General features: G+C 39.7%; 2 protein-coding genes across 3 annotated transcripts in view; one reads left to right on the top strand and one right to left on the bottom strand.

Moving 5' to 3' along the window:
• Positions 1-668: 668 nt before the first annotated feature.
• The window catches only part of LOC106868763 (endoplasmic reticulum-Golgi intermediate compartment protein 3), a 34,535-nt gene continuing 10,672 nt past the window's right edge, over positions 669-24,531 (bottom strand). The window contains exons 2-14 of one of the 2 annotated variants that reach the window (XM_089342338.1): positions 18,498-18,656; positions 18,120-18,239; positions 17,337-17,351; positions 15,513-15,544; positions 14,631-14,701; positions 12,666-12,828; positions 11,981-12,038; positions 11,571-11,602; positions 10,462-10,558; positions 3,386-3,450; positions 2,933-3,069; positions 2,232-2,287; positions 669-1,068 (exon numbers count right to left, since the gene is read on the bottom strand). In XM_089342338.1, the coding sequence (XP_089198464.1) occupies positions 989-1,068; positions 2,232-2,287; positions 2,933-3,069; positions 3,386-3,450; positions 10,462-10,558; positions 11,571-11,602; positions 11,981-12,038; positions 12,666-12,828; positions 14,631-14,701; positions 15,513-15,544; positions 17,337-17,351; positions 18,120-18,239; positions 18,498-18,656 (1,085 nt within the window). In that variant the 3' untranslated portion in view covers positions 669-988. The remainder of the gene's footprint in view (positions 1,069-2,231; positions 2,288-2,932; positions 3,070-3,385; positions 3,451-10,461; positions 10,559-11,570; positions 11,603-11,980; positions 12,039-12,665; positions 12,829-14,630; positions 14,702-15,512; positions 15,545-17,336; positions 17,352-18,119; positions 18,240-18,497; positions 18,657-24,531) is intronic. The other variant, XM_089342339.1, reaches the window with a different exon arrangement.
• LOC149131051 (reactive oxygen species modulator 1-like) lies at positions 3,972-8,905 on the top strand. The gene is made up of 3 exons (XM_089342340.1): positions 3,972-4,112; positions 8,019-8,135; positions 8,620-8,905. The coding sequence occupies exons 2-3, from the start codon at positions 8,032-8,034 to the stop codon at positions 8,726-8,728; spliced, it is 213 nt and encodes a 70-aa protein (XP_089198466.1). The 5' UTR covers positions 3,972-4,112; positions 8,019-8,031; the 3' UTR covers positions 8,729-8,905.

Raw genomic sequence — 24,531 nt, 5'->3', positions numbered from 1 at the left:
CTGCCTTCGTGAAGGCAGAGGTATTGTTTTCAGTTGCGTTTGTTCATCCATGGACAAGATATCTCAAGAACCGCTGGATGGATTCAGATGAAATTTTCAGGGATGTTTGGCCTCATGACTGGCACGAACTGATTAGATTTTGGGATCGATCTGGTACCAAACAAGGATTCTGGACTATTTTTCCTGTTTTTTTCTTTCTTAATTTTTAGCATTCGAGTTTATTTCAGATATTCTCATTTTAAAAATCATCTCTGGCTAACCGTTGAAAGGACATTGGTGTTGTCTCGGTGAAGGTTTGCACTCTCTGAGTGCTCTTATTATTATTATTATGCACACATTTAACAATCAACTGGGTTACATCTGTCACCATAAGGGCATAAACAAAACAGCAAATATCTTTACAAGGGATCTAAATTGATAACACCCTTCAAGAGTATTTATCAACCTTGAAAGGACGAACGGCAAAGTTCCCCAACCTCACATCACGGACGCTTCTCTCTCCCTCTTTCTGTCTCATTCTTCACCTTCCCTTCAACTAACCACAGAAAAGCATTACAATTACACTCTCTACTCCATGTCATGGATGCCTCTTTCCCTCAACACAATGTCAAGCCCCTTTACCCAATTAAATTTATTTCGAAATTAATAAATTAACATCTTGAAATCCATTTAAGCAATAACAGCAACAACTTTTTATTTTAATTATCAACTGACAAAGAGTCCGGACAAACAGACAGACAATGAGCAAGTGAGACAGGGAGGGGGGAGGGGGAGGAAGTGAGACAGCAAGCGAGTGACAGAGAGGGGGAAGAGACTGAGTAATCAAGAGAGGCAGTGAGCAAGAGTAAAGGGAAGAGAGAGACAGACAAAATAGAGGGGAGGGGCAACAAAACATTAAAGAAAAAGACAACAAAAGGAAATGAGTTTTTCTGAATTTTGTCTTTTTTTTTTTTTTTTCTCTCAGAAGAGGAATTTATTGAGTCACGTGTCATGAAGTTTTTCCAAGTTCTATCTTTTTCTGAATTGCTCTCGATGAATGGTAAATCATGGAATCGATGAGTCCCGCCACTGAAATACATCACAAGAAGACACACGATGAGAGAAAAGAGCCAATACTTTGAATTTATAATTATTTGTGTTGTTTTCGGGGTTTTTTTTTTCACAAATGACAAGCATTTAATTTAATTTAGAAAATTAATAAAGATGGAATAAGAAGAATTCTAATGAAATTCATTATCATCACCACCGCCATCATCATCATCATCATCATCACTTAGATATCCACTTTTAAATGCTTGCATGAGGTCAGACAGAAATTCATTGATGCAGATTGTCTATGGTCAAATACCCATCTGGTCAAGCAAGGTAATATTCCCCCAAGGCCAGATATGTTCTTCACAGAAAATTGAAACAACAGGGATGCTCTTCCTGTCTCCAACCCATATCGGTTTTCCAAGCAAGTCTTCAATAACACAGAGCAACCCAACATCAACAAGTAATGTAAACAACATCACCGTTTTCAGTCAAATGGTGACAAGCATGGAACGTCAACATCCAAACACACACACACATACATATATATATATGATGGGCTTTGTACAGTTTTTGTCAACCAGATCCACTCAGAAGGCAGTGATTGACCCATGGCGATGGTGATGGTACCTTTACCATTTTTCAGTCATTTGCCTATGGCCATACTGGGGCACCACCTTGGAGAGTATTTTGTCGAATGAATTGACCCCAGTGCTTCTTTTTTTAAGCCTGGTACTTATTCTATCAACCTCTTTTGCCAAACCACTAAGTTACAGGGATGTAAACAAACCAACAACACATTTATGCACACATATACCTATATGTGAATATATACACACATACAATGGGCTTCTTTCAGTTTCCAACTACCAAATCCATTCACAAGGCTATAGTAGAAGACACATGCCCGAGGTGTCGCACAGTGGCACTGAACCCAGAACCACACGGTTGGGAAGCAAACTTCTTACCACACAGCCACGACTGTTGAAGGTCTCTGTATTTGAATGCCTCTCACACATAATGAATTTGCATTACATAATCAGACATCACAGCACATTTCTATCCTTTCTCTCATCTCCTTTTAGACTTAGATACGTTTCTTGTAAGTCTTAAGAAATGGCTAAGAGCAGGAACTGGAACACAGATAAAAAGCAAAACAAGAATACTTCATCAGCAAAGAGAGGTAAAATAAAACTCACCTGTAAATATCCCACCTATAATTGCACAGACACCTGTGAGAAAATGCATGAAAGATCTGCAAAAAAAAGAGGAGGAGAGGGATCAAACATTATGAAGAACTTGGGGGACATTATAATTTTGTCATTATTAGTCTGGTGTAAGGTGCAAAAGACAGAGATAGGTGAGGAAACAACAAAAATGGTGTATTAGTTTGATGCTGAGAAAAAATGGAAGAGTGTTTGATGTTTCGAGCCTATGCTCTTCAACAGAAAGGAATGAGGAGAGAAAAAACGTCTGGATTAACAGTTTCACATGTCATTGACTGGAAGGGGAGATAATAGTAACCCAGCTTGTGTGTGTGTGCAAGTGCATGTGTGTATGAGCAAGCATAAGATTACATATATATATATATCATGATTTTATATATATACATATCGCCATGATTGACGGCTAACTCCAAAAGTTTTTTTTTAATTCTCTCTCTGTTTATTTCCTTGTGTTTCTGTCTGTTGAAGAGCACAGTCACGAAATGTAAAAGACTTTCTCACCTTCCTGAGCGTCAAACTAATACACCTACTTGTTTATACACCTGTCTTCATCCATTGTTTTTCAATAAATTTCAACTATATATATAGAGAGAGAGAGAGACCAACTAATGTAAGAGAAAATAGAAAAGCAAGCAAGAGAAAGGTTGAAGAATTCTTGTCTCAGGTTCACTCACCTCTGTTTCTCTGTATAACTGACCATCATTGGAGAGAGTTCATACATAATGAACATTCCTGGTAGACCAGAGTCACCGAAACCTGAAGAGACCACTTTGGAATGTCGGGTCACTGAGAACTGGTTGCTATGCACAATCTGTAAGATATACAATACATAAATAAACACCTATATATTTTTTTATTATCATTATCACTCAGTGTGCTAAACATAACAGCTAAACTTAAACTGCCATCACTCAATGTAGTCCTACATAACTGTAAAACAACAGGAAATAGCAGCCAAATTCCCCATTCTTACTGCATTAGATAAAGATATTGCTGTAGCTCTAGATAACATGTACCATGAAGAAGGGATGGTCACAGTTGGAGTGTTGCCTAAAATTACAGGTCTGCTGGATCAAGAGTTTACTTAGGGATACACAGCCACAAGAGCAACAAAGATGATTACTTACACTTCCATCAATTTTTACATACATTGTTGGTACGATCTTCACAAAATACTGAAACATCATTTGTTCTGCAAAGACACAAATAAATAAATATATAAGCAAATTAATTAATACATAAAAATGTCATTTTTTTTTCTTTATATTATGATAGTCTCTAGCCAACGTAGGTCGTCAGCATTCAAGACCCATCATTAATGCTGTGCTAGTGATAAGAACCATCAGCCCTCAAATAACCACGTCAATTTACAGGGTGAAAACAACTTGCCACTGTAATTAGCAGCAGCACTGCAAAACAGTTGACAAGACGTTCTTGAGTTGGCTGTGCTGAGTTGAAATCTTTCTGGTGGACATCCAGACAGTGATAGGTGCAGAAGTAAAGAAAAAATAAAGAAAGGGAGACGGGAGGAGGGATGAAAGTGGAGTAAAGAAGGTAAGAAAAATATTGCAGAGCAAAAGAAAGACTAAGAATTAGTGAATTAGAGAGAAAGTAATAAAGGAAAAACAAGTTAGAGAAAAAGTTTTTCAGGAAAGAAAGGAAGAGAAGAAAGCCAACCAGAAGCAGGGAAGGGAGACAACTACGAAACCGGAAGTGACGTTCAAAGAGAACAAGCCGTGTGTGAGAGAAAATAAAAGACAAGACAAGACAAGGCAAGGTACCCCTGGAATATAAATATTAATAGTCTGCTCTGTCCCTCGGATTAGATTGCACAAAGAATCGGGAGATTATCAGGTTTGTAAATACGCATACATTGTCTCTTATGTAAACCAATTCCGTCCTGTAAATAACCATATTGCTGCTTTTTAATATATTTTTTTTTCTTCTACCAAACATTCCACTACTTTTCTATTTCTTTTAAGACAAACCTCCCCCTCCCCGCTGCTTTCTTTAACTAGTTTTATACTGAACTTAACTGCTTAAAAACCCTTTAGCATATATATATAAACTGGCCATATCTGACCCCAATAATCTCCCTGGTTTATGCCCAAAGCCACCAAACCTGGCTTCTCACGTCTACCCTACAATGTCAAATGTTATTCTAAAAAAATAAACAACTCGTATCATGGAAATTTTGAAGCTACGAGATAATCCATGATTAATTCAAAAAACGATAAATAAATAAGCAATATATTCGACAGAGCAATCTGAATGCTAAAGGGTCAAGTCTGTTGTCTCCCTAACTTCGCTTTCTTCACACACAAACGGAATTAATAATTATTATAGAATAGTTTCGAAGTTAAACACAAAGCCAGGGGGTTCGTTTATCGATTATATCGACCTCAGTACTTGATTGGTACGTTATTTTATTTTATCGATTATGGAAAGATGAAAGCAAAGTTGACCTCGGCGCCGGGATTTTGGAGGGTTTTTTTTAACATTTCATGGTTTTATTTGATTCTAATTAGAAAATTACTAGAAGACTGTTGCAAGTTTGGTGATAGCCCTGTCGAAACGAAATACCCCAAGGCCTTCGGTGTATGAACAGCTGCCCTTTGTACTGTAATACATGTACATAAACTGTATACTGACCACATTAACTAAATTACCATCTCAGTAATTAGGCATAAATACACAAGTGTCCTGGTAGTTCTGCATCCACCCCTACTCCCTGAAAGTTGTGAGAATCCGGCTCTTCGAACGGCCAAATCCCGGTTCCTTTGAAAGCAAAACTCGTAATGGACATAGAACTACAAGTTTATTAAAAGTACGTTGAGCTTTTGATTTTATTTAAAACAGCTTTAATCATTCGGAGGCGGAGAAAAAAATAAAAGAAAGGTTCTTTGTTTCTCTGTTAATATCGAAATTGATTGCAATATTTAAATGAATTTCACAATAGTAATATTTTACACTCGTTGTAATAATTTCCAACATGCACGTGCATGTACACATTATTAGTTTCTCTCTCTCTCTCTCTCGTGGCCTTCCTTCATTCATAATTTCTAGCTTCTCTCGGTTTATGTATATTTCAATATGTCATTGAATCTTACAAGTAAAACACACCAGACACACACACACACACACACACAATATATATTATATATTGTGTGTGTGTTTTGGAGGAATTCTGCTTTAAGCACTCAATATTAACCCCTCATAACTTTTTTATTTTTTGAAATTTTCAGAAAACCTTTGCGAATTTGTATTCTATACACGGGGGAATTCACACGACTATAGAAAACATATTAAAAATTTTTTTTTTCCTGGATTTTTAGAAAAATTTTAATTTTTCGAATCTTTCTTTTTAAATCAGAGTTTAAAATACGGATTGTCCGAATTTTTGGTTCAAATCCCAGCAATCCCCTTAAATGTGTTTATGGGGCGAAAGATACTGAAAAACAAACAATACGTCAGTGACAAACGAGGATGGTATGAGGTGGTTGTGAGACGTGCTAAAAATAAGTTAAATAGTCCTTAATCACTCACCAAAAAAATTTTATTTTTTAATGTTTGCATAATGGTATGAATCCCCGTGTGTAGAACACAAATTCACAAAAATTTACTGAAAATTACAAAAATTAAAAAGTTATGAGGGGTTTATATGACATGCATAAAGCCTGTTTTTTTTCTTTCTTTTTTGTCCAACTCCCCTATCTTATTTTCTTAAGGTTGTCCGAAATCTTAAACTGCTTTTCATTCCTCAAGAATTCTGCTCACCAAACTTTAAAAAATATGTAGGGAGATATAAACGAAAAGACAAGACATCTATTCACACACACACGCACGTTGTCTTGTTTCTTTCCATTGTTAATATATACAGTGGTACATCGACATATACCGTAAATTCCCCCAAAAAAAACATGAATGAAGGGCAATGGTCTAGAAACAACAAATAGACTTCGTATGTGTGTGTCTATGTGTCCTCATGCATGTTGTGTATATTCTATTCCTGTATTTCATTTGAAAACCAGACAATCTGAAGTCAACTACGTGACCTTCTAAGTCTCTTTCATGGTCGTTGTTCCTTGCCTTCCAGTCACCTCTCACACACTTACACTACACGTTCAGAAAGGGAGGGCCATTTAATATAACACAGAACATGATGTGTGAAATCATTGTTTCAAAGAACATAATAACACAAGATAAAATCAGCAACAGTCTTTCGTTCAAAACCTAAATAACTATAATTTCACCCTGACATACAAAACACAGACATTCTTACACCACCTCCACCATCACACTTATTCAAAAACAAACGATAACAATATATCCCCCCCTCTTCACCTATTTTTATTTATACCATTTCTATGTCTGACTATCTTAAGTGCTCGGTGGTGTTGTTTTGCGCCCCAGATGGAGCAGGTCTAGTCTTTTTATAATTCCTTTCCTAGGTTTCAAATTTTAGCAAAAGGCCAGCTATTTCGGAGGCGGAGAGAAGTCGATTACATCGACTTCAGGACTGAACTGGTTCTTATTTTATCGATCTCCGAAAGGGGTGAAAGGCTAAGTCGACCTCGGCGGAATTTTAACTTAGAACGTAAAGACGGACGAAATGCTGCAAAGCATTTTGTCCGGTGCGTTAACGATTCTGCCAGCTCACCGCCTTAGCTATAATGAAATATTACACTGGACCGATGTACTTGATTGATGTTATTATATTACCGATACGAGAAAGGTGAAGCAAATTTGACTTCAGCAGGATTTGAACTCAAAACATTAAATGCCGTAACGAGACAACACACAATATTTTGCCCGATGCCCTACCGATTCTTCCAACACGTCGCTTAAAACAGTCGCGTGTAAATGCGAGGTCAAAATTTCCGTTATGCAATGTTATAATTCAACTTTCGTTTATAAAGTGGAATTAAAACCATTTGATGGAAGGGTCCTGTCCTGATAATGGATCTGGTCAAATTCCTTCCAACCGTATAATTGTCAATGCTTGTAATTTCTTTATTATCGACTTCTACAAAAAATGTGAATGCGATTTTCGTCAACTACATATAGCAGTGGTAATAATTAACAGACCAGATATCATCATCATCATCGTTTAACGTCCGCTTTCCATGCTAGCATGGGTTGGACGATTTGACTGAGGACTGATGAAACCGGATGGCAAAAGCGAAGTTGCTTACTTATCGACCCATCATGCCCGTTAGAAGAAGCACCATCTGAACGTGGCTGATGCCAGTACCCCCACTGACTGGCTCCTGTGCTGGTGGCACATAAAAAGCACCATCCGAACGTGGCTGATGCCAATATCCTCTGACTGGCTTCCGTGCCGGTGGCATGTAAAATGCACCATCCAAATGTGATTGATGCCAGGCCCGCCTGACTGGCTCCTGTGCTGGTGGCATGCAAAAAGTAACCACTACACTCTGAGTGGTTGGCGGTAAGAAGGGCATCCAGCTGTAGAAACAGATCAGATTGGAGCCTGGTGCAGTCTTCTAGCTTTCCAGACCTCCAGTCAAACCGTCCAACCCATGCCAGCATGGAAAATGGACATTAAATTCTGATAAGCTGTAAATTATTGCTAGATTTGATTTTTTTTTTTCATTTTAACTTCACATTAACGCTATTTTTTTTTTTTTTTTTTGATTTTCTTCATTTTAACATAATATTAAATCAGTTTGTTTTTTTTTCTTTTAATAAACGTTTTCACAAACTTTTGGTTACAATGTGTGTTTATTTTCCTTCCAGTATTCTCTAAACCATGGCTGGAGTTAGCTGTTTTGACCGTATAAAAGTTGGCTTCATGATAGGAATGTGTGTTGGAATGGCGTCAGGAGCATTATTTGGTGGATTTTCTGCACTTAGGTAAGACAACAAAAAAAGTCTGCTTTTCCGTGCTTGCATGGGTTGGACAACATTTTTATGACCAGATGCCTTTCCTGTTGCCAAACCTCTTTGGCAAACATCAGTTGTCAAGCGATGGAGGGGGAAGGACAGACACACAAATACATACATATATGTATTTGATGGGCTTCTTTCAGTTTCCTTCTACCAGATCCATTCACAAGGCTTTGGTTGGTCTGGGGCTATAGTAGAAGACACTTGCCCAAGGTGCTACGCAGTGGGACTGAACCCAGAACCATGTGGTTGGGAAGCAAGCTTCTTACCACACAGCCACTCATTGTTAACTTTTTCACTTAGATTTACTGCCATGCTGAGAATTTTTATTTATTTTTTTTTTCTAATACTTTATCTCTTTTTGTATGTATGTATGTATATATATATATATATATATATATATATATCGGGCCATCAAAAATATTTATAAACATTTTCATTTCAATTTCAGATTTGGTTTACGAGGCCGAGAACTGGTTCAGAATGTGGGCAAAACAATGATTCAAGGAGGAGGAACATTTGGCACATTTATGGCAATTGGTACGGGTATACGATGCTAGAATTAGAGCAGCATCAACCAGATACTTTAAATTTATTTCAATGACTCTTCCACCATTTCCCTCTTTGCTTCCTATGGAGTAATAATAATGATGATGATGGTGGTGGTGATGTTGACAAACTGTGTATGATCAGACAAGAAGGATTGATATTTTATAATAAAGTTTACCAAAAATTTATCGTTTCTTAGATCTTACTTTCTTTTCATCATCATCATCACCATTAACATCTGTTGCCATTATACAAATATTGTTACACATTTCCAATCTTCATTGGACACATGCAGTCGTAAGGAAATGGGTGAGGGTTGGCAACACAAAATCTGCCTCCACAAAATTCCAGCTAACCCATGCAAGCATGGAAGAACAGATGTTAAACCAATGAAAATGATTGGTTCATGTGATGAGTGTTGGTGTCTCTTTGTTGTGACATCACAAGCTATTTCGAAATGAATGTCACCATCATACAGTAATGTCTTTCATTTCCAATATTCTGTGAAAGGGAGCTGGCAGAATTATTAGCATGCTGAGCGAAATGCTTAGCGGTATTTCATCTGCCGTTACATTCCGAATTCAAATTCCGCTGAGGTCGATTTTTGCCTTTCATCATTTCGGGGTCGATTAAAATAAGTACCAGTTATGCACCGGGGTTGATGAAATTGACTTAATCCCTTTGTCTATCCCTGTTTGTCCCCTCTGTGGGTAATAAAGAAATGAATATTCTGTGGAAGTTCAAGGTGGCAAACTGACAGAATTGTTGGAAGGTCAGGCAAAGTGCTTGGCAAACATTTTGTCTGTCTTTACATTCTGAGTTCAAATGTCACCGAGGTCAGCTTTGCATTTCATACTTTCGGGGTCAATAAAATAAGTACCAGTTGCGTACTGGGGTTAGTGCAATTGATTTACTGCTTCCTTGAAATTGTTGGCCTTCTGTCAAAGTTTGAAATCAATATTCTGTGAAAGCTTGGAAACAGGTGAGGTTTGGCAACAGAAAGAGCATCCAGCCATAGGAAAAAGCAAATGTTAAGACAAGGAGGATGATGACAATCCATAACAATGTTCTTCAAGAGTTAACCCCCTTTTTTTTTTCTTTTAAAAATGACAATTACAAAACAAGGTAAAAAGATTTTAAAATACAAGAATAGGCCATGAAAACCAACCAAGCTGCTTAAGACAGAAAAGAATATACAAGGTGCCAGTTACGTGACACTGGCGTCAGCCATGACTATGGTTTCACTTGGCTTGACCACTCTTCTCAAGCATAGCATATCGCTAAATGACTTGGTCACTAGTCATTGCCTCTGTGAGGCCCAACATTCGAAGATCATGCTTCACCACCTCATCCCATGTCTTCCTAGGTCTACCTCTACCACAGGTTCTCTTCACAGCTAGAGATCTTCTTTACACAGCTGTCCTCATCCATACACATCACATGACCATAGCAGCCTTCTTTCAATTTCCGTCTACCAAATCCACTCACAAGGCTTTGCTCAGCCTTGGGTTATAATAAAAGACATTGAAGGTACTACTCTGTGGGATTGAATTCAAAGCCACATGGTTGCAACGTGAGCTTCTTAACTACATGGCCACATGGTTGCAACGTGAGCTTCTTAACCACATAGCCAAATCGTACACTGACATGCATTGTCCCCCATATTCAGGATACACCAAACAGAATGAAAATCAAAATGCAATAAAGGAAGAAAAAGGGAGTAAAAGAAACCGAAAATCCTGACCTTTGTCTGCCATTACATGTACACCATCCAACGGATTCATAATTCCTGGATAAGGTTTCCCAAAGGATAATGTCTTCACTTTGTGCGACATGTTAAACTTGAAAAAAAAAACAGAAAACATAAAATTTTGTTTTTTCTTTCTTTTTCTAATCAGATTCATTCTATGCAAATTTCTTTAACAAAAATTGATTTGACTCATTTTAATATCCACTTTTCCATGTTAAAACGATTCAGATGGAATTTGAAGTAGATTTTCTACAGCTGGATGCCCTTCCTCCTCCTTTTCGACATCATCATCATCATCATTACTTAACATCCGTATTCCATGCTGGTATGGGTTGGACAGCTCAACAGGACCCAATGAGTCAGAGGGCTGTATTGGATTCTAAAGTCTGGTTTGGCAAGGTTTCTATGACCAACACCAATGAATGCCTTTTTCACCAGCAACTAGTTAGGTCACCAAGTAACATTCAAGACAAAATAGAATGAAAGAGTAATATTGAAGGAGGCAGCTTTGGGCTAGACATTGTGTTTTCAGTTCTTGCTCGCTTCTACAAAAGTAACAAAGCATAGGGCAGCATCATCATCATTACTTAACATCTGTATTCCATGCTGGTATGGGTTGGACAGCTCAACAGGACCCAATGAGTCAGAGGGCTGTATTGGTGTTAGATCCCCCTATTGACAAATCCTCAGCTCATCTCATGCCTTTGAAGACACATCAAATAAGAGACCCTTTACTTGAAAGACAGGTATGGGTTAGCAACAGGAAGGGGACCCTGCTGTAAAACAACACCTCAATAATATATTTGTCTACCCAGTGTCTCTGGACCACTCATGTCTAGAAACTAAGGTTGGGGGTAAGCAAGGGCATGCTCCCTGTAGAAAATCCAGGTCCAAAAAAGCCTCATGATAGCAAAGGAGAATGGGCACCATCCAGCCCAAAGGTTGGGGTGGGCTGCACCTGCTTACCTCAGTTGCTATGGATTTAAAACTCTGGATGATGATGATGAGTGTCAGTATGGAGAAAGGGACATAGAAACAAACTGGAAAAAAAGAAAGTGTTATCAAATACAAAAAAAACGAGAGTAAAAACAAATGGCGCTTACCTTTTGTCCACCCAGAGATTGCAAATCATGGACTGAAATAGACAAAGAAGTAGAAACAAATATCAGACATTGTGGACACCAATTTCAATTGCGATGTGTGGGATACCACCAACCTGTTTGCAAATATGACGTGTGTGTGGGTATAAGGGTACACAAAATATTACCAATGTGGGATAACCACATTTTCAGTATGTGGGTTAACACCAACCACAGCGTATGGGTTAACAGTAACTACAGTGAGTGTGGGATAACATTAGCCTTAGTGTGTGGGATAACATCAGCCACTGTGTGTTTGGGTTCAAACTAAACTCAGTGTGGAGGGATAACATTAACTTCAACAAGTGCAGAAACTAACTGTTATTCTGTGGCCACACCAACTTCAACATGTGGTACATTCTAAGACAACTTACCATGTACATGGTGCTGATTAAAACTTTTCCCAGGAGCAAAATGGAAATTTCCAGCAACCTGAAAAACAAAAGAATCAACATAAATAATATAAACATTTCCCCACACTCCATCCATCTTTGCCATACATCATCATCATCCTCGTCATCATTTAATGTCTGTCATCCATGCTGGCATGGCTTTGATGGTTTGACCAGGGCTGGCAACCTGGAAGGCTGCACTGGGCTCCAGTCTGATTTGGCAGGGTTTCTACAGCTGGATGCCCATCCTAATGCCAATCACTCCGAGAGTGTAATGGGTACTTTTACGTGCCACTGGCATGGGTGCCATTTGCGTGACACCGGTACCTGCCATGACTGCGATTTTTCTCAGCTTGATGGGTCTTCTTCTCAAGCATGACATAATGCCAAAGGTCTTGGTCATTGCCTCTGTGAGGGGCCAGCACCCAAAAGGAGCTAAGCTGCTTTGCCTCTGTGAGGCCCTATGTGCCACCGGCATGGGTGCCAGTTATGTGACACCAGCATCAGCCAAAAGAGATAGAAACAGCAGTAAGCCGCTGGTGAGGCAGAGAGAGAGGAAGAGACTTGAAAGACTTTATCGCTTGAGGAAATCAGGACAAAGAATGAGAAACATTAGTTATAAGACAAGGCGAGAAATGACCTAGGGTTAAACATCAATATTACTGACCTTGTTGACCTCCAACGTACCGAAGAGCTGACAGCCCTCGTTTTGCTGCTCCTTCATCTTTTCGTCCCAGCCCTCTCTCTGGCACTGCTCCACTTCTGCAGGCTTAAAAGCCCATCCTTTCTTTCTGTATGCTTCACGGACACTTTCACAAGTGTTACAACAGCTGGAGAGAGAGAGAGAGAGAGAGAGAGAGAGGTGACACCAAATAAAGTATAGACAGACTAATAGTATATAATACATTGATCATGCAGTGTGTGTGTGTGTGTGTGTTTACAAGCATTCATATAGAAGAAGCTTTCAGTTTCCATTCACCAAATCCACTCTCAAAACTCAGAGTCAGCTCAGAGCTATAACAGAAGACACTTGGCCAATGTGTCATGCAGTTGGGCTGATTCAACACCACAAGGTTGGGAAGCAAACTTTGTAAACCACGCAGGCATGCTTCATATCATTATCATCATCATCATCGTTTAACGTCCGCTTTCCATGCTAGCATGGGTTGGACGATTTGACTGAGGACTGGTGAAACCGGATGGCAACACCAGGCTCCAATCTGATCTGGCAGAGTTTCTACAGCTGGATGCCCTTCCAAACGCCAACCACTCCGAGAGTGTAGTGGGTGCTTTTATGTCTTTTTACGTGCCACTGGCACAAGTGCCAGGAAGGCGACACTGGTGTAAAATATAAACTAGATCAAGAAATGAAATGATAGTGAGACAGTTGCAGGCCACTGGATTTGAGAGACAAAGGCTTGGACAATGGTTTAGCCACTCTCTCGGTCACCAGAGTAGGTTCCAGTGACAAGCCTTGCAAGATGACAAATACCCTGTTATATACCAGAAAAGAAAGACGAGGTGGTCACATCTGGAGTGTCCTTGGACTAATGGCTTGTTTCAGAAGGGCTGACCTGAGCCAAACGAGAACGATAACAAAGGAGGAATAATAAATGAAACATGCCAAGACAGGAAACATGTCAGCTAAATGTAAACAAAGAGACAGAGATAGACGTGTAATTAAAATCAATTTACTTTTCTGAAATCCAATATAACGATTACCGATGAGGCCCAGCTGTAGTACTATCAAATGGGGGAAATAGAGGACAGCCACAGCCTGGCACAGGCACGGAGACGCACAGACTTATATACACAGATACACACACACACACACACACACACACACACACACACGGATACACATATGAATACACACAGACAGACACACATACATGTGCACGCACATACACACATAGCCACTGTTTCTCTCTCTCTCTCTCACACACACACAGAGTTACTCACACAGACATAGACAGTGACACACACACATACACCCTTAGCCACTCACACATGCATGCATACACCCACACACACTGACAAAAACATACAGAGTCACACGCACACACAGCTATTTGCATAGATCCACACACAATCACACACACAGCTATTCACAGTCTCACACACAGACACACATGCAGACACACACACACAGAGGCCCATAAGCACAGCTATTCACAGAGCCATACACACACACCCACATACACACAGATATTCAGAGCCACACACGCACAGCTATTCACATAGAGCCACACACACACACACACACACACACAATTTATTCAGCTGGAGAGTCTTTCTAATATCATTGTTATGCAAATGAAGTGTGTACTGAAGCATACAAACTTGTTTAGATTGGACTTAAGTTACTTTCCTCCCACAATACACACGCAACACTGGGAGCTCGAGAGGATCCTGTTGGACAATTAGGTCAACCCTCAAGCCAAGCTGAAGAAAAGACCCTTGCGTGTCTAATTTCCCTGAAGCTATATATTTATTTAGGTGTCTATACAGACCCGTACTCTGCAAAGCGACGAGGAAATCCAGCAACAATAACACCAACACAACTAAACACAGACAGTGTCTGAGAGAAAGGTATCAGAAGAGAGAATGTAATTAGAAAAGTATAACTTACCTGTCAGATGTAGTTTCAGCACCGTAGCAACTTTCACAGCGGTTTGGATCTAACAGAGCTTTTTCAGGGTTCTTTCAGAAAAAAAGAAAAAAGAGACTATTTATTAATTTTTGCTTCTTTGTTTTTGCCTTTTTTTTTTGTTAGTGGTCTTTACCAACCCAGCTGAAACCGCTACTGGCTCTGTAGTACAAATGTCTTGTTTTTGTAAGTTTTGAATTAAAATTTTCCACCAAACCTTAGTCACAATTTATGTTCCTAGCATTAGCTTAATGATAACTAATTTATTTTACTAAATTCTTTGTTATATTTAAAATTAATTGAAAGAAACCCAGAGCATCTCAACAGAATTACGGTAAGGAAACGGTTAAAATATATAATAGAGGAATGATTCTTAACCCTTTTGATACCAACCCTGCTGAAACTGCCTCTGGCTCTGTAGTACAAATGTCTTGTTTTCGTAAGTTCTGAATTAAAATCTTCCACCAAACCTTAGTCACAAATTATGTTTCTAACACTGGCTGAATGAAAGGCACTCGTGCTGATGTCACATAATGGCTCTCATGCCAGTGTCACGTAATGGTACTCGTGCCAGCACCACATGGAAGGCACTTGTGCTGATGCCACATAATGGTACTCATGCCAGTGCCACATAAAAAGCACCCAGTACACTCTGTAAAATTGTTGGGGTTAGGAAGGGAATCGGGTGTAGAAACCATGCCACAACAGACAATTGAAGCCTGGCCAGTTCCTGTCAAACCGTCCAACCCATGCCAGCATGATCATGAAGATGACGATCATCATCATCATCATCATCATCATCATCATCATCAGATACAGAGAAACAAACAGACAGACAGACAGGAAAAATAAAATTTGTCTTACCTCTGTTACGTTGATTTTCTTCCCTCCTATCACTAGAGAGAAAAAAAAAAGGTGAGAAGTTAATCAATGGTCATGTGATCTAAAAAATACAAGACAATGAACAAGTGTCTACGTGGACACTACACATACTAGAAATAGCAACCAAATTTCCCTTAATTTACATGCTACCTTTAAAAAAAACGTATACACTGGATACTGAATCTCCCTGAGAACTACATGAAGGGTGCACATATCTGTGGAGTACTCAGCCACTTACATGTTAATTTCATGAGCAGGCTGTTCTGTTAATCGGATCAACAAGAACACTCATTGTCGTAACCAATGGAGAGCTAGTTCTTTGTTTTTGTTTTTTTTAATAGCTAAATTACCCTCATCATTATTGTTCTGATGTCCATTTGTCCATGCTGGCATGGGTCAGGCAGAATTTGTTGAGGCCCTCAGCCACTTTGCCTCCATGAGGCCCAAAGCTTGAAAGGAACTCAGCCATTCTGCCTCTGTGAGACCCAATGCTCAAAACGAACTCAGCCACTTTGCCTACATGCATTTAAAAACACGTGTGTGTGTGTGTAAATTTATGATAGAAGAGAAAAGTTTCTGCTGCTGTGAAAAGAAGTCAAAATTTCACATGCAATGAAGAAGCTTTTGTGGTTTGTAATAAACAAGAGATGAGCAACAGCTGCAAAAGACAGGCGTCCTACAACAGATGAGTGATAAAAGTGTTGGGACAGAAGTCGACCATTACAATCAAACTGCAATGACAAGTGATTGTAAACTGACTCTTAAAAATCTCACATAACTAAACAAAAAAACACTGAAAGCACTACATGTTGCAGTAATTACATCTTCCTCATTAGAATCATCGTTACAACATCTACAGTGGCATGTAAAAAGCACCTTTCCATCAAGTCAAGTGAAATCGTAGTTGTAGCAGATACTGGTGTCACACAACTGGCACCTGTGCCAGTGGCATGTGAAAGCATCCAGCCGTAGAAACCATGCCAAATCAGACTGGGGTCTGGTGCAGCCCCTCAGCTTACCAGCTCTGGTCAAAGCATCCAACCCCACGCAAGCATGGATAACGGGCATTTAATGACGATGATGAGGATGATGATGACATGATACCATGGTAAAAATATATTGTAAGAACATAAAATATTGAAGCATATGCTGAACAGTATACCTTCATAAAAATATTATATATCGCAGCAGTAATAACACAATATTGAAATATCCCAGCATGCATCACCAGCGTATATAATACCAGAATAAAATATGATACCAAAGTAACGATACTACTACCATAGTACAATACTGATATATGATACCATGCTAATATATATATATATATATATATATATATATATATATATATATATATATGTCGCAGCAACAATAAATATAACATGAAAATAACCCCTCGCATACATAATATCCATAATATGATACCACAGGAGAAATATATTGCAAGAACAAAGTAAAACATTGAAGTATATCTTGAATGGTATAATACCTTCATATGATACCATTGTGTGTGTATGTGTGTCAGAGATGTGCCTACCCTGAATGAAATAGATCAATAGCAACATTCTCCTTTTATGGCAAAATATGCACCTAATTCAATGAAAAATTATGAAGGTTACTCTGATTACTATGCATAAAAGGAACTCCATTGAGTAAAGAATACTCTGATTGCCGAATGTTAAGTGCCATCTCCCAGCTGTCGCTCCACCGGCTTTCAGGGAACGACATACTGAGGAGCAACGGGGGAAATGTATAAGCAGAAACAACTGAAAGATCCGGGAAGAAAGAAATAATTTTTCTCACCTCTTTTGGGAGTCTCTATGTAAAGAGTGAAAACGTTTTTAAAAAAATAAGAAAAAAACATATATATATATATATATATATATATATATATATAATGATTTATAAACAGATATATATATATATATATATATATATATATATATATAATGATTCACAACCAAGGTGCAGAAATGGCATATTCTGAATGAACAAAGTAATGTAATCCAATGGTAGAAAGAATTCTGCAAATTAGGTAGTCCAAAGTCAGTCGGAAGGCCACGGGTCCGTGTGAGCATGTGGTAAATAGTAAAACAAAAAATCGGAGAACAAACACAAGAGAAAAACAACAACACAAGGATGTGGTACAAATTAATTGAAAGAAACACAGAGCATCACAACAGAAATATTAACAAAAGGGTTAAAATATATAATAGAGAAACGATTCTTAACCCTTTCATTACCAAACCGGCTGAAACTGGATCTGGCTCTGTAGTATAAATGTCTTGTTTTCGTAAGTTTTGAATTAAAATATTCCATTAAACCTTAGTCACAATTTATGTTCCTAACACTAGCTTAATGTTAACTAAGTTATTTTACTAAATTCTTTGTTATATTTCAAATTAATTGAAAGAAACAGAGAGCATCTCAACAGAAATATGGTTAACAAAAGGGTTAAAATATATAAAAGAGAAATAATTCTTAAATACATAAAATGGGATGGGTGTAGTTGAAAGGTCCCTGATTAAAGGGTTGCTGGAACAAGGGTTTGTCAAGAAGCAGGAGAAGTGGGGCAGATTCGGTTACCTTGTTTCTCCACATCAGTAGAGATGGGTTCTCCATCCAAAGTGAGCCGACGCTTAAACAAGTTGTGTTCCACATCGATCTGTTGTTCACCCGACGCATCCATGGCATCGGTGCTGAGAACTGAAAAGGAACAAAAAAAAAAAGATAAAATAATAAAAAAGAGAGAGACAGAGAGGTGAGAGGGAAAGGGAACGAGACAGAGAAAGGAATGCAGAAAAGAGGGAAAGAGGTAGAAAGGAAGGAAGAGAGAAAAGTGAGAGGGGGGGGAGAAAGAAAAACAGAAAAGAGAGTGAGAGAGACAAAGATGGGAAGAGAGAAAAGAGAGAGAGAGAGAATTAAAATAGAAAGATGGAAGCAATGGAAGGTGGTTTGACTCACGTGAGCATGCCAGCTTTGGAAAAGTAATATCGATGTGAATGAGTATTTTATGTCCCCTGGATGTGTCAACAAACAGTTCTGGATGTACTTCTTTGGTAAGATAATAGTTGAGTTCTGATATAAACAGGACAAACATCAACATGGAGCTGATCAACGTAACTGCAACGACAAACACACAAAAACAAAAATTTCTTTAAAAAAAAAACAGAAAATTGTGTAAAAACAATAATAATAAAATGTAACGAGCACTCAGAGAGTGTAAACCTCGGCCAAGGCAACACCAACGTCCTCTCAATGAGAGACTATTTGAAATAAACTTGACTGCTCTCACAAACGAGAATACTAAAAATGAACCCGACCACTGTGAAAAGTTTCAGTAAAAAAACAGGGAAAATAGTCCAGAATCTTTGTCCAGTACCGGATTGATCCCAAAATTTAATCAGTTTGTGCCAGTCGTGAGGTTAACTTTCTAGGTGCAATCCGATGGTCATTCATGACAAAAGGGGGTCTTTACCCCATTTACCAGCAATATTAAGGAAGACAAACAAAAGGGAGAAGAGGAAACTAGGACTAGGGACCCCAGGTATTAGTAGCTAAATCAGGTCAATTATGGGGACAAAAGCACAAGGTCTGAAATTTGGGGTGGGGGAGGGAAGTAATCGATTACATCGACCTCCCCACCACCACCACCACTACGAGTGTTTCACTGGTACTTAATTTATCGACCCCAAAAGGATGAAAGGCAAAGTCAACCTCAGTGGAATTTGAACTCAGAACGTAGCGACAGGTAAAATACCGCTAAGCATTTCGTCCAGTGTGCTAGCGATTCTGCCAGCTTTCTAAGGAAATTTGATGATAAAAGTTAATAAATATATACTGTAAGTGTGTTGTCAGTGTGTGATGATTATGGTCCAAGCAGTTTGCGATGTCAGTTTTCAGTGGTTGTAATGTGATGGTTGTAGTGGCGTTGTGGTGGTGGTGGTGGTGGTGATGGTTGTGATTGTGGTAGTGGTGGCGTTGTGATGGAGGTTGTTGTAGTTGTGGTGGTGGTGGCATTGTTGTGGTTGTGTTGGTGGTAGTAGTGGCATTGTTGCAATGGTGGTTGTGGTAGTGGTGGCATTGTTGTTGTGGTGGTGGTGGTTGCAGAGCAATTCTGTTACACACTTTCCCTAATCCTGTCCCATTCCCTTCACCACAAATGTGCCTGGGTCACTTATGCCTAATTAAATCTGTTGTACATGGCAGGAAATTAAGTATGGAACAATCCCGACCCCCACCTCACACACACACACACACACTGCACCATAAGCATCCCCTGTGCACAAGTGTACACAGTGATATTTAGACGAACAGACAGAGACACTTGTTTAGAGCTAAGAAAACAATGTAACAACATGTGTAAATTCTGTGATGACAGCTGAGTGGAGAGTAAGGGGGAAAAAGAGGAGTGGGGAGGAAGGATTGGTTAAAGTAAATAGTGGAGATGTAGGGAGTAGGGGAGAGGAGAGTGTAATTAACAGCGTGGATGAGTGAGAGGGAGAGAAAGGGATGTGAGAGAGAGGGAGAGAGGAAGAAAAATATATTGGGGAGAAAGGGAGAGAGAGACAAGCACAGAGAGAAATCAAGTGGGAGGGAAGAGAGAGAGACAGACAGAGACAGGCAGGCAGGAGAGATAAACAGAGACTGGGAGAGACACAGACAGGCAGAGAAGAAAAGTGAGAGAGAGAAAGAGAGAAAGATAGACAGAGAGACAAAGACAGACAGACAGACACAGGGAAAAAGAGACCAAGGAAGAGAAAAAGAAAGGAGAGAGAGAAAACAGTGACAGACAAAGCGAAAGAAGGAGAGAGAGAGAGAGAGACAAAGACTGACAACAATAACAAGTCCCTTAACCCCTTAGGGTGTCGTTGGGGCACTGCAGCCATGCAGCGTGTCCTGGGCGAGAAAGCTTGGCAGGGCCCATCCCTCTCCAGGCTAAACTCATTTTTGCCAGCTGAGTGGACTGGGGCAATGTGAAATGAAGTGTCTTGCTCAAGAACACAACAGCTCACCCGGTTCAGGGATTGAAACCACAACCTTAACGATCGCGAGTCCAACACCCTAACCACTAAGCCACGCACCTCCACAAAGACAGAAAGAGACAAAGGCAATCATAGACAGTGAGAGATCGAGACACAGACAGAGAGGAGAGGAGGAGGGACACACAGACAGAGAGGAGAGGAGGAGGGACACACAGACAGACAATATGAATTCAAAGAAACAAGGTTTGTGTGGTGCAAGAAATCTCCCAACAATTGAAGACACACCGAAGTAGGCACAGGTGTGGTTGTGTGGTAAGAAGTTTGCTTCCCAACTACATGGTTTGAGGTTCAGTCCCAAGTGTTCACCGCTGCCGGGGCATGCACTGAGCACCATCGACTGAGAGCTCTTAGAACGGCGAAGAACAGATTGGAGCAGGTAGAAAACCAAAATACAACACCTGGAGAGTAGCTTCAGTATACTAAGAACCGGAAAAACTCGTGTTATTTGTTGTAAGGCCTCTGAGTGTGTGTGTGGGGGGGGAGAGGTGCATTAAACTGTTTTGACAAGAATGTTTCTGAGAATGTATTTTCTGTACTAACAGGTTCTGCCTTGTTTGGAGTTGTCAGAGGACAAGCTATTGCAGCTGCCAGTTAAAACAACAATACACACACGCATGTGTGCATTGCACACATGCACGCACACGAATGTGTGCATTATACACACACGCACATGCGCGCATTGTACACACATGCACACACACGCACGCATTGTACACATGAATGCACACACACACAGAAGTCAACTTCAGCTGTTTCTTTTAAGAAAAAAAACTTGAAAACTGAAAATAAATATAAATAGTGAGGCCAATTCATTTGACTAAAATTTCTTCAAGGTAATAATGCCCCAGCATGGTCACAGCCTGAAACAGATAAAAGAAAAAAAAATAATAAAAGTGTCAATCTGAACGGAGATTAAACTGAAATACAATACAGGTCATCGTGGACTTCCGGCCACAATTGGTTCCGACTGACTGGTCATAAGTTGATTTGGTTGTAAGTCGGCCCATTGGCCTACATAGCTTTGTTTTATATTTTTACATTCTTAAGGTACATTCTCAGGTAAAATTCACACACAGCATTCTATAATTATACTATTATACTGGTGTTAGTAAAATATTTTGGAGTCTAAAGCAGTCATAAACAAATACGAGGTTGCCTCGATGTCTCCACGAGAGGATAGTCATCCAAAATAGTGGCGATCGATAACCAAACCTAAGGGAAGCGTTTATTAGCTGATATCATGGATCTTGTTCAAAACGGGGGCACCAGTTTTCATTTATGTTTTATGTAGTGTTTTTGGTACCGAAAGACTTTCAAACTTCGTATACTTATCTATTTTGTGTTATAGAACAGAAAAAAATTTTTGTATTCGGATTTATTTCATGTAAAAAATTGTCTTATTTCGATAATTTCAACCAATCACTGACAAGTATTCAGCTGTTTACACTTACTCCTTTGGCAGTTTAAGCGGTGTAAAGCGTATTTAATCTCCATTACTTCTGACATTTTGCAGAGGCAACACACGTGTGTTCGTTTTCCCTAACCGACTTGCTCCTTCCCTCAAAAACCATGCCTTGTGCCTCTAATAGAAAGGTTTATTAGCTACTGCCAATATGCTTCAGCCATTTTTTGACAAGGAAATAATAATTTTATCACCGCCGAGAATCGTTTGTTTACGTAGTCAGCACTTAATTTTTACGGCTGAATGGACGTCAGTCATTGGTTGAAATTACAGAAATACGACAACTTTAACATGAAATAACTTGCGATGTACGTTTTTTTGTTAAGAAGACTAAGAGAAAAAGATGTTTTATATGACACATTCTACCAGTGTCCCAAGTTTCAAAGTGTTTCGTTAAGAAAATACTGGTGCTCCCGTTTTGAACAAGATCCGACATCATCCATAGATGGGTTAATTTCTAAAGAAAGAAATTAAACCCATTAGATTCCAACTGGACTGTTTATCATTGCTGCCGGGTGCTGGCACGCCGATCAGTCGTAAGGCCCAGCAATAAACCATTAAATGTGTTTATGGGGAGAAAGATATTGAGAAATATCAATACGACAGTGACAAACGAGGACGGTATGAGGTGGTCGTGAGATGTGCTAAAAATAACAGCTCGACACTGTGCCTATGATCCTAAAAAATCTGGGGGGGGGTTGTATTTTTCAGTCCCCCCCCCCCCCCCGCTGCACATAATTTTTAAGAACACCTAAGATGTATCCCTGAAAAATTTCATTGAAAAGATAAACGAAACGAAAAAAAAATTCATGCAAGATTATTGAGAAAACAAAGTTAGGAAACAGATTTTTTTTTTTGTGTGGGTTGTTACTTTTTCCCATTTCTTGACATTATAATTGATACCAGCTAAAATGTACCTGAAAACACTTTTATCTAAAATATGCACTTTTACCAAAGTTATGATGCAACAAAGTTTGATGTATCTGAGGGGGGGGGGGGGAGCGCATAGTTCCAAAGACAGAGAGAGATAAACAGAAAAAGAAAGAGAGAGGTGGAGACAGACAGAAAGAGCAAATGAAAGGGAAAGAGATGGAGATATATAAATAGAAAGAGAGAGAGAGAAAGAAAGCGAAACAGGTAGATAGACAGAGAGAGAGAGAGAGAGATGGAGAAAGAAAGAGAGAGAGAGAGAGGGGGGCAACAGCAGTAAATCAAGTCCTATTTTCGCTACGTAAGGCGGCATGAGAAAATAATATACTACGTGTATCAATTTGATTTGACTTCAATAAAAAAGACTGTTCTGTTCTGTTCTGTAGAACACGGCTGGGAAAGAAGTGAGTTATTGGGCGTGGGATTAAGAAGCTCACTGTGCGACCACGTGGTTTCGGGTTCAGTCCTACTGCGCGCGCCTTCGACCTGCGTTTTCTACAATAGGTCCCGGCGTCGCGTGAGTGTGTGTGTGTTTGTGCCATCCGCCAACGCTTAACAATAGATGTTAGCGTGTTTACGCTTCTGTAACTTAGCGGTTCGACAAAAGACAGCAATAGAATAAGTACCAAGGTCGGTGTGTTCGACTAAACGCTGCAAAGCGATACCTTGTGTGTGTGTGTGTGTGTGTGTAATCAAGCAGTTCTCGCTATCGTGAGATATTGAGTTCGATCTAGGCACGGTCCAAGGAATTTTTCGAAAGGAGGGCACAAGGTCAGAAGGGAATACAATTCCAGGAGAAAAGGGCGTTATAACATTATTTAGAAAGGCGCACTTCTTTTCTTGAGGAGGGGCACGTACCCCTCAGATCCCCCTGCCTCCGGCCCAAATTGGGTCCACCACTGCGATCACCCAGTCTGGCGTCTCGAGGAAGCATTGCAGGAATCAGGGCCCTATTTATTGACAGCACTCCGCGGCAAAATAGATCATAACTGGGCCCCTAGATCCACAAAGCTCTTGGAGAAATCAATGAACTGGACGCTATAGGATCTATTCGTTGACAGCAAGCCATACATAGATCATGTGGACCCCTAGATTCGTGAGGCCTCCGAGCAAATTAATTCCCCGCACCGGCCCTATATTTACTGAGAGCAAGCCACTAAATCTACAGATCAGAATTGGGTCCCTAAACAAGTCAATGTACTATGCCGGCCCTTTAGTATTCTTACGATATTTACTCATTGACAGCAAACCACGGCATGCATAGATCATAAGTGAACCCCTAGACCTGTGAGGACCCGGAACAAATCACTCTACTGCCACCCCATAGACTATTTATTCACTGACAGCATACATAGATGATAATTGCGCCCCTTGATCCATGAAGGTCTTGGACAAATTCATGCGTTAGGCCCCCAATAATATTTATTCATTAACAAGTCACAGTATAACTAGAACGGAAATGGGCCCCGAGATCCGTGAGGCTCCTAGGCAACTGTGCGTACGCCCCCCCCCCCCCCCCTAGTGTGCACAAGCCTTAAGACAGCATTGGAGTATGCATTGG

The sequence above is a fragment of the Octopus bimaculoides genome, chromosome 25, assembly GCF_046866305.1.
Source record: "Octopus bimaculoides isolate indiv1 chromosome 25, ASM4686630v1, whole genome shotgun sequence".
NCBI classification, from domain to species: domain Eukaryota; kingdom Metazoa; phylum Mollusca; class Cephalopoda; order Octopoda; family Octopodidae; genus Octopus; species Octopus bimaculoides.
The sequence above is the reverse complement of the archived record's forward strand: the minus strand, read 5'-3'. Positions and strand labels throughout refer to the sequence as shown.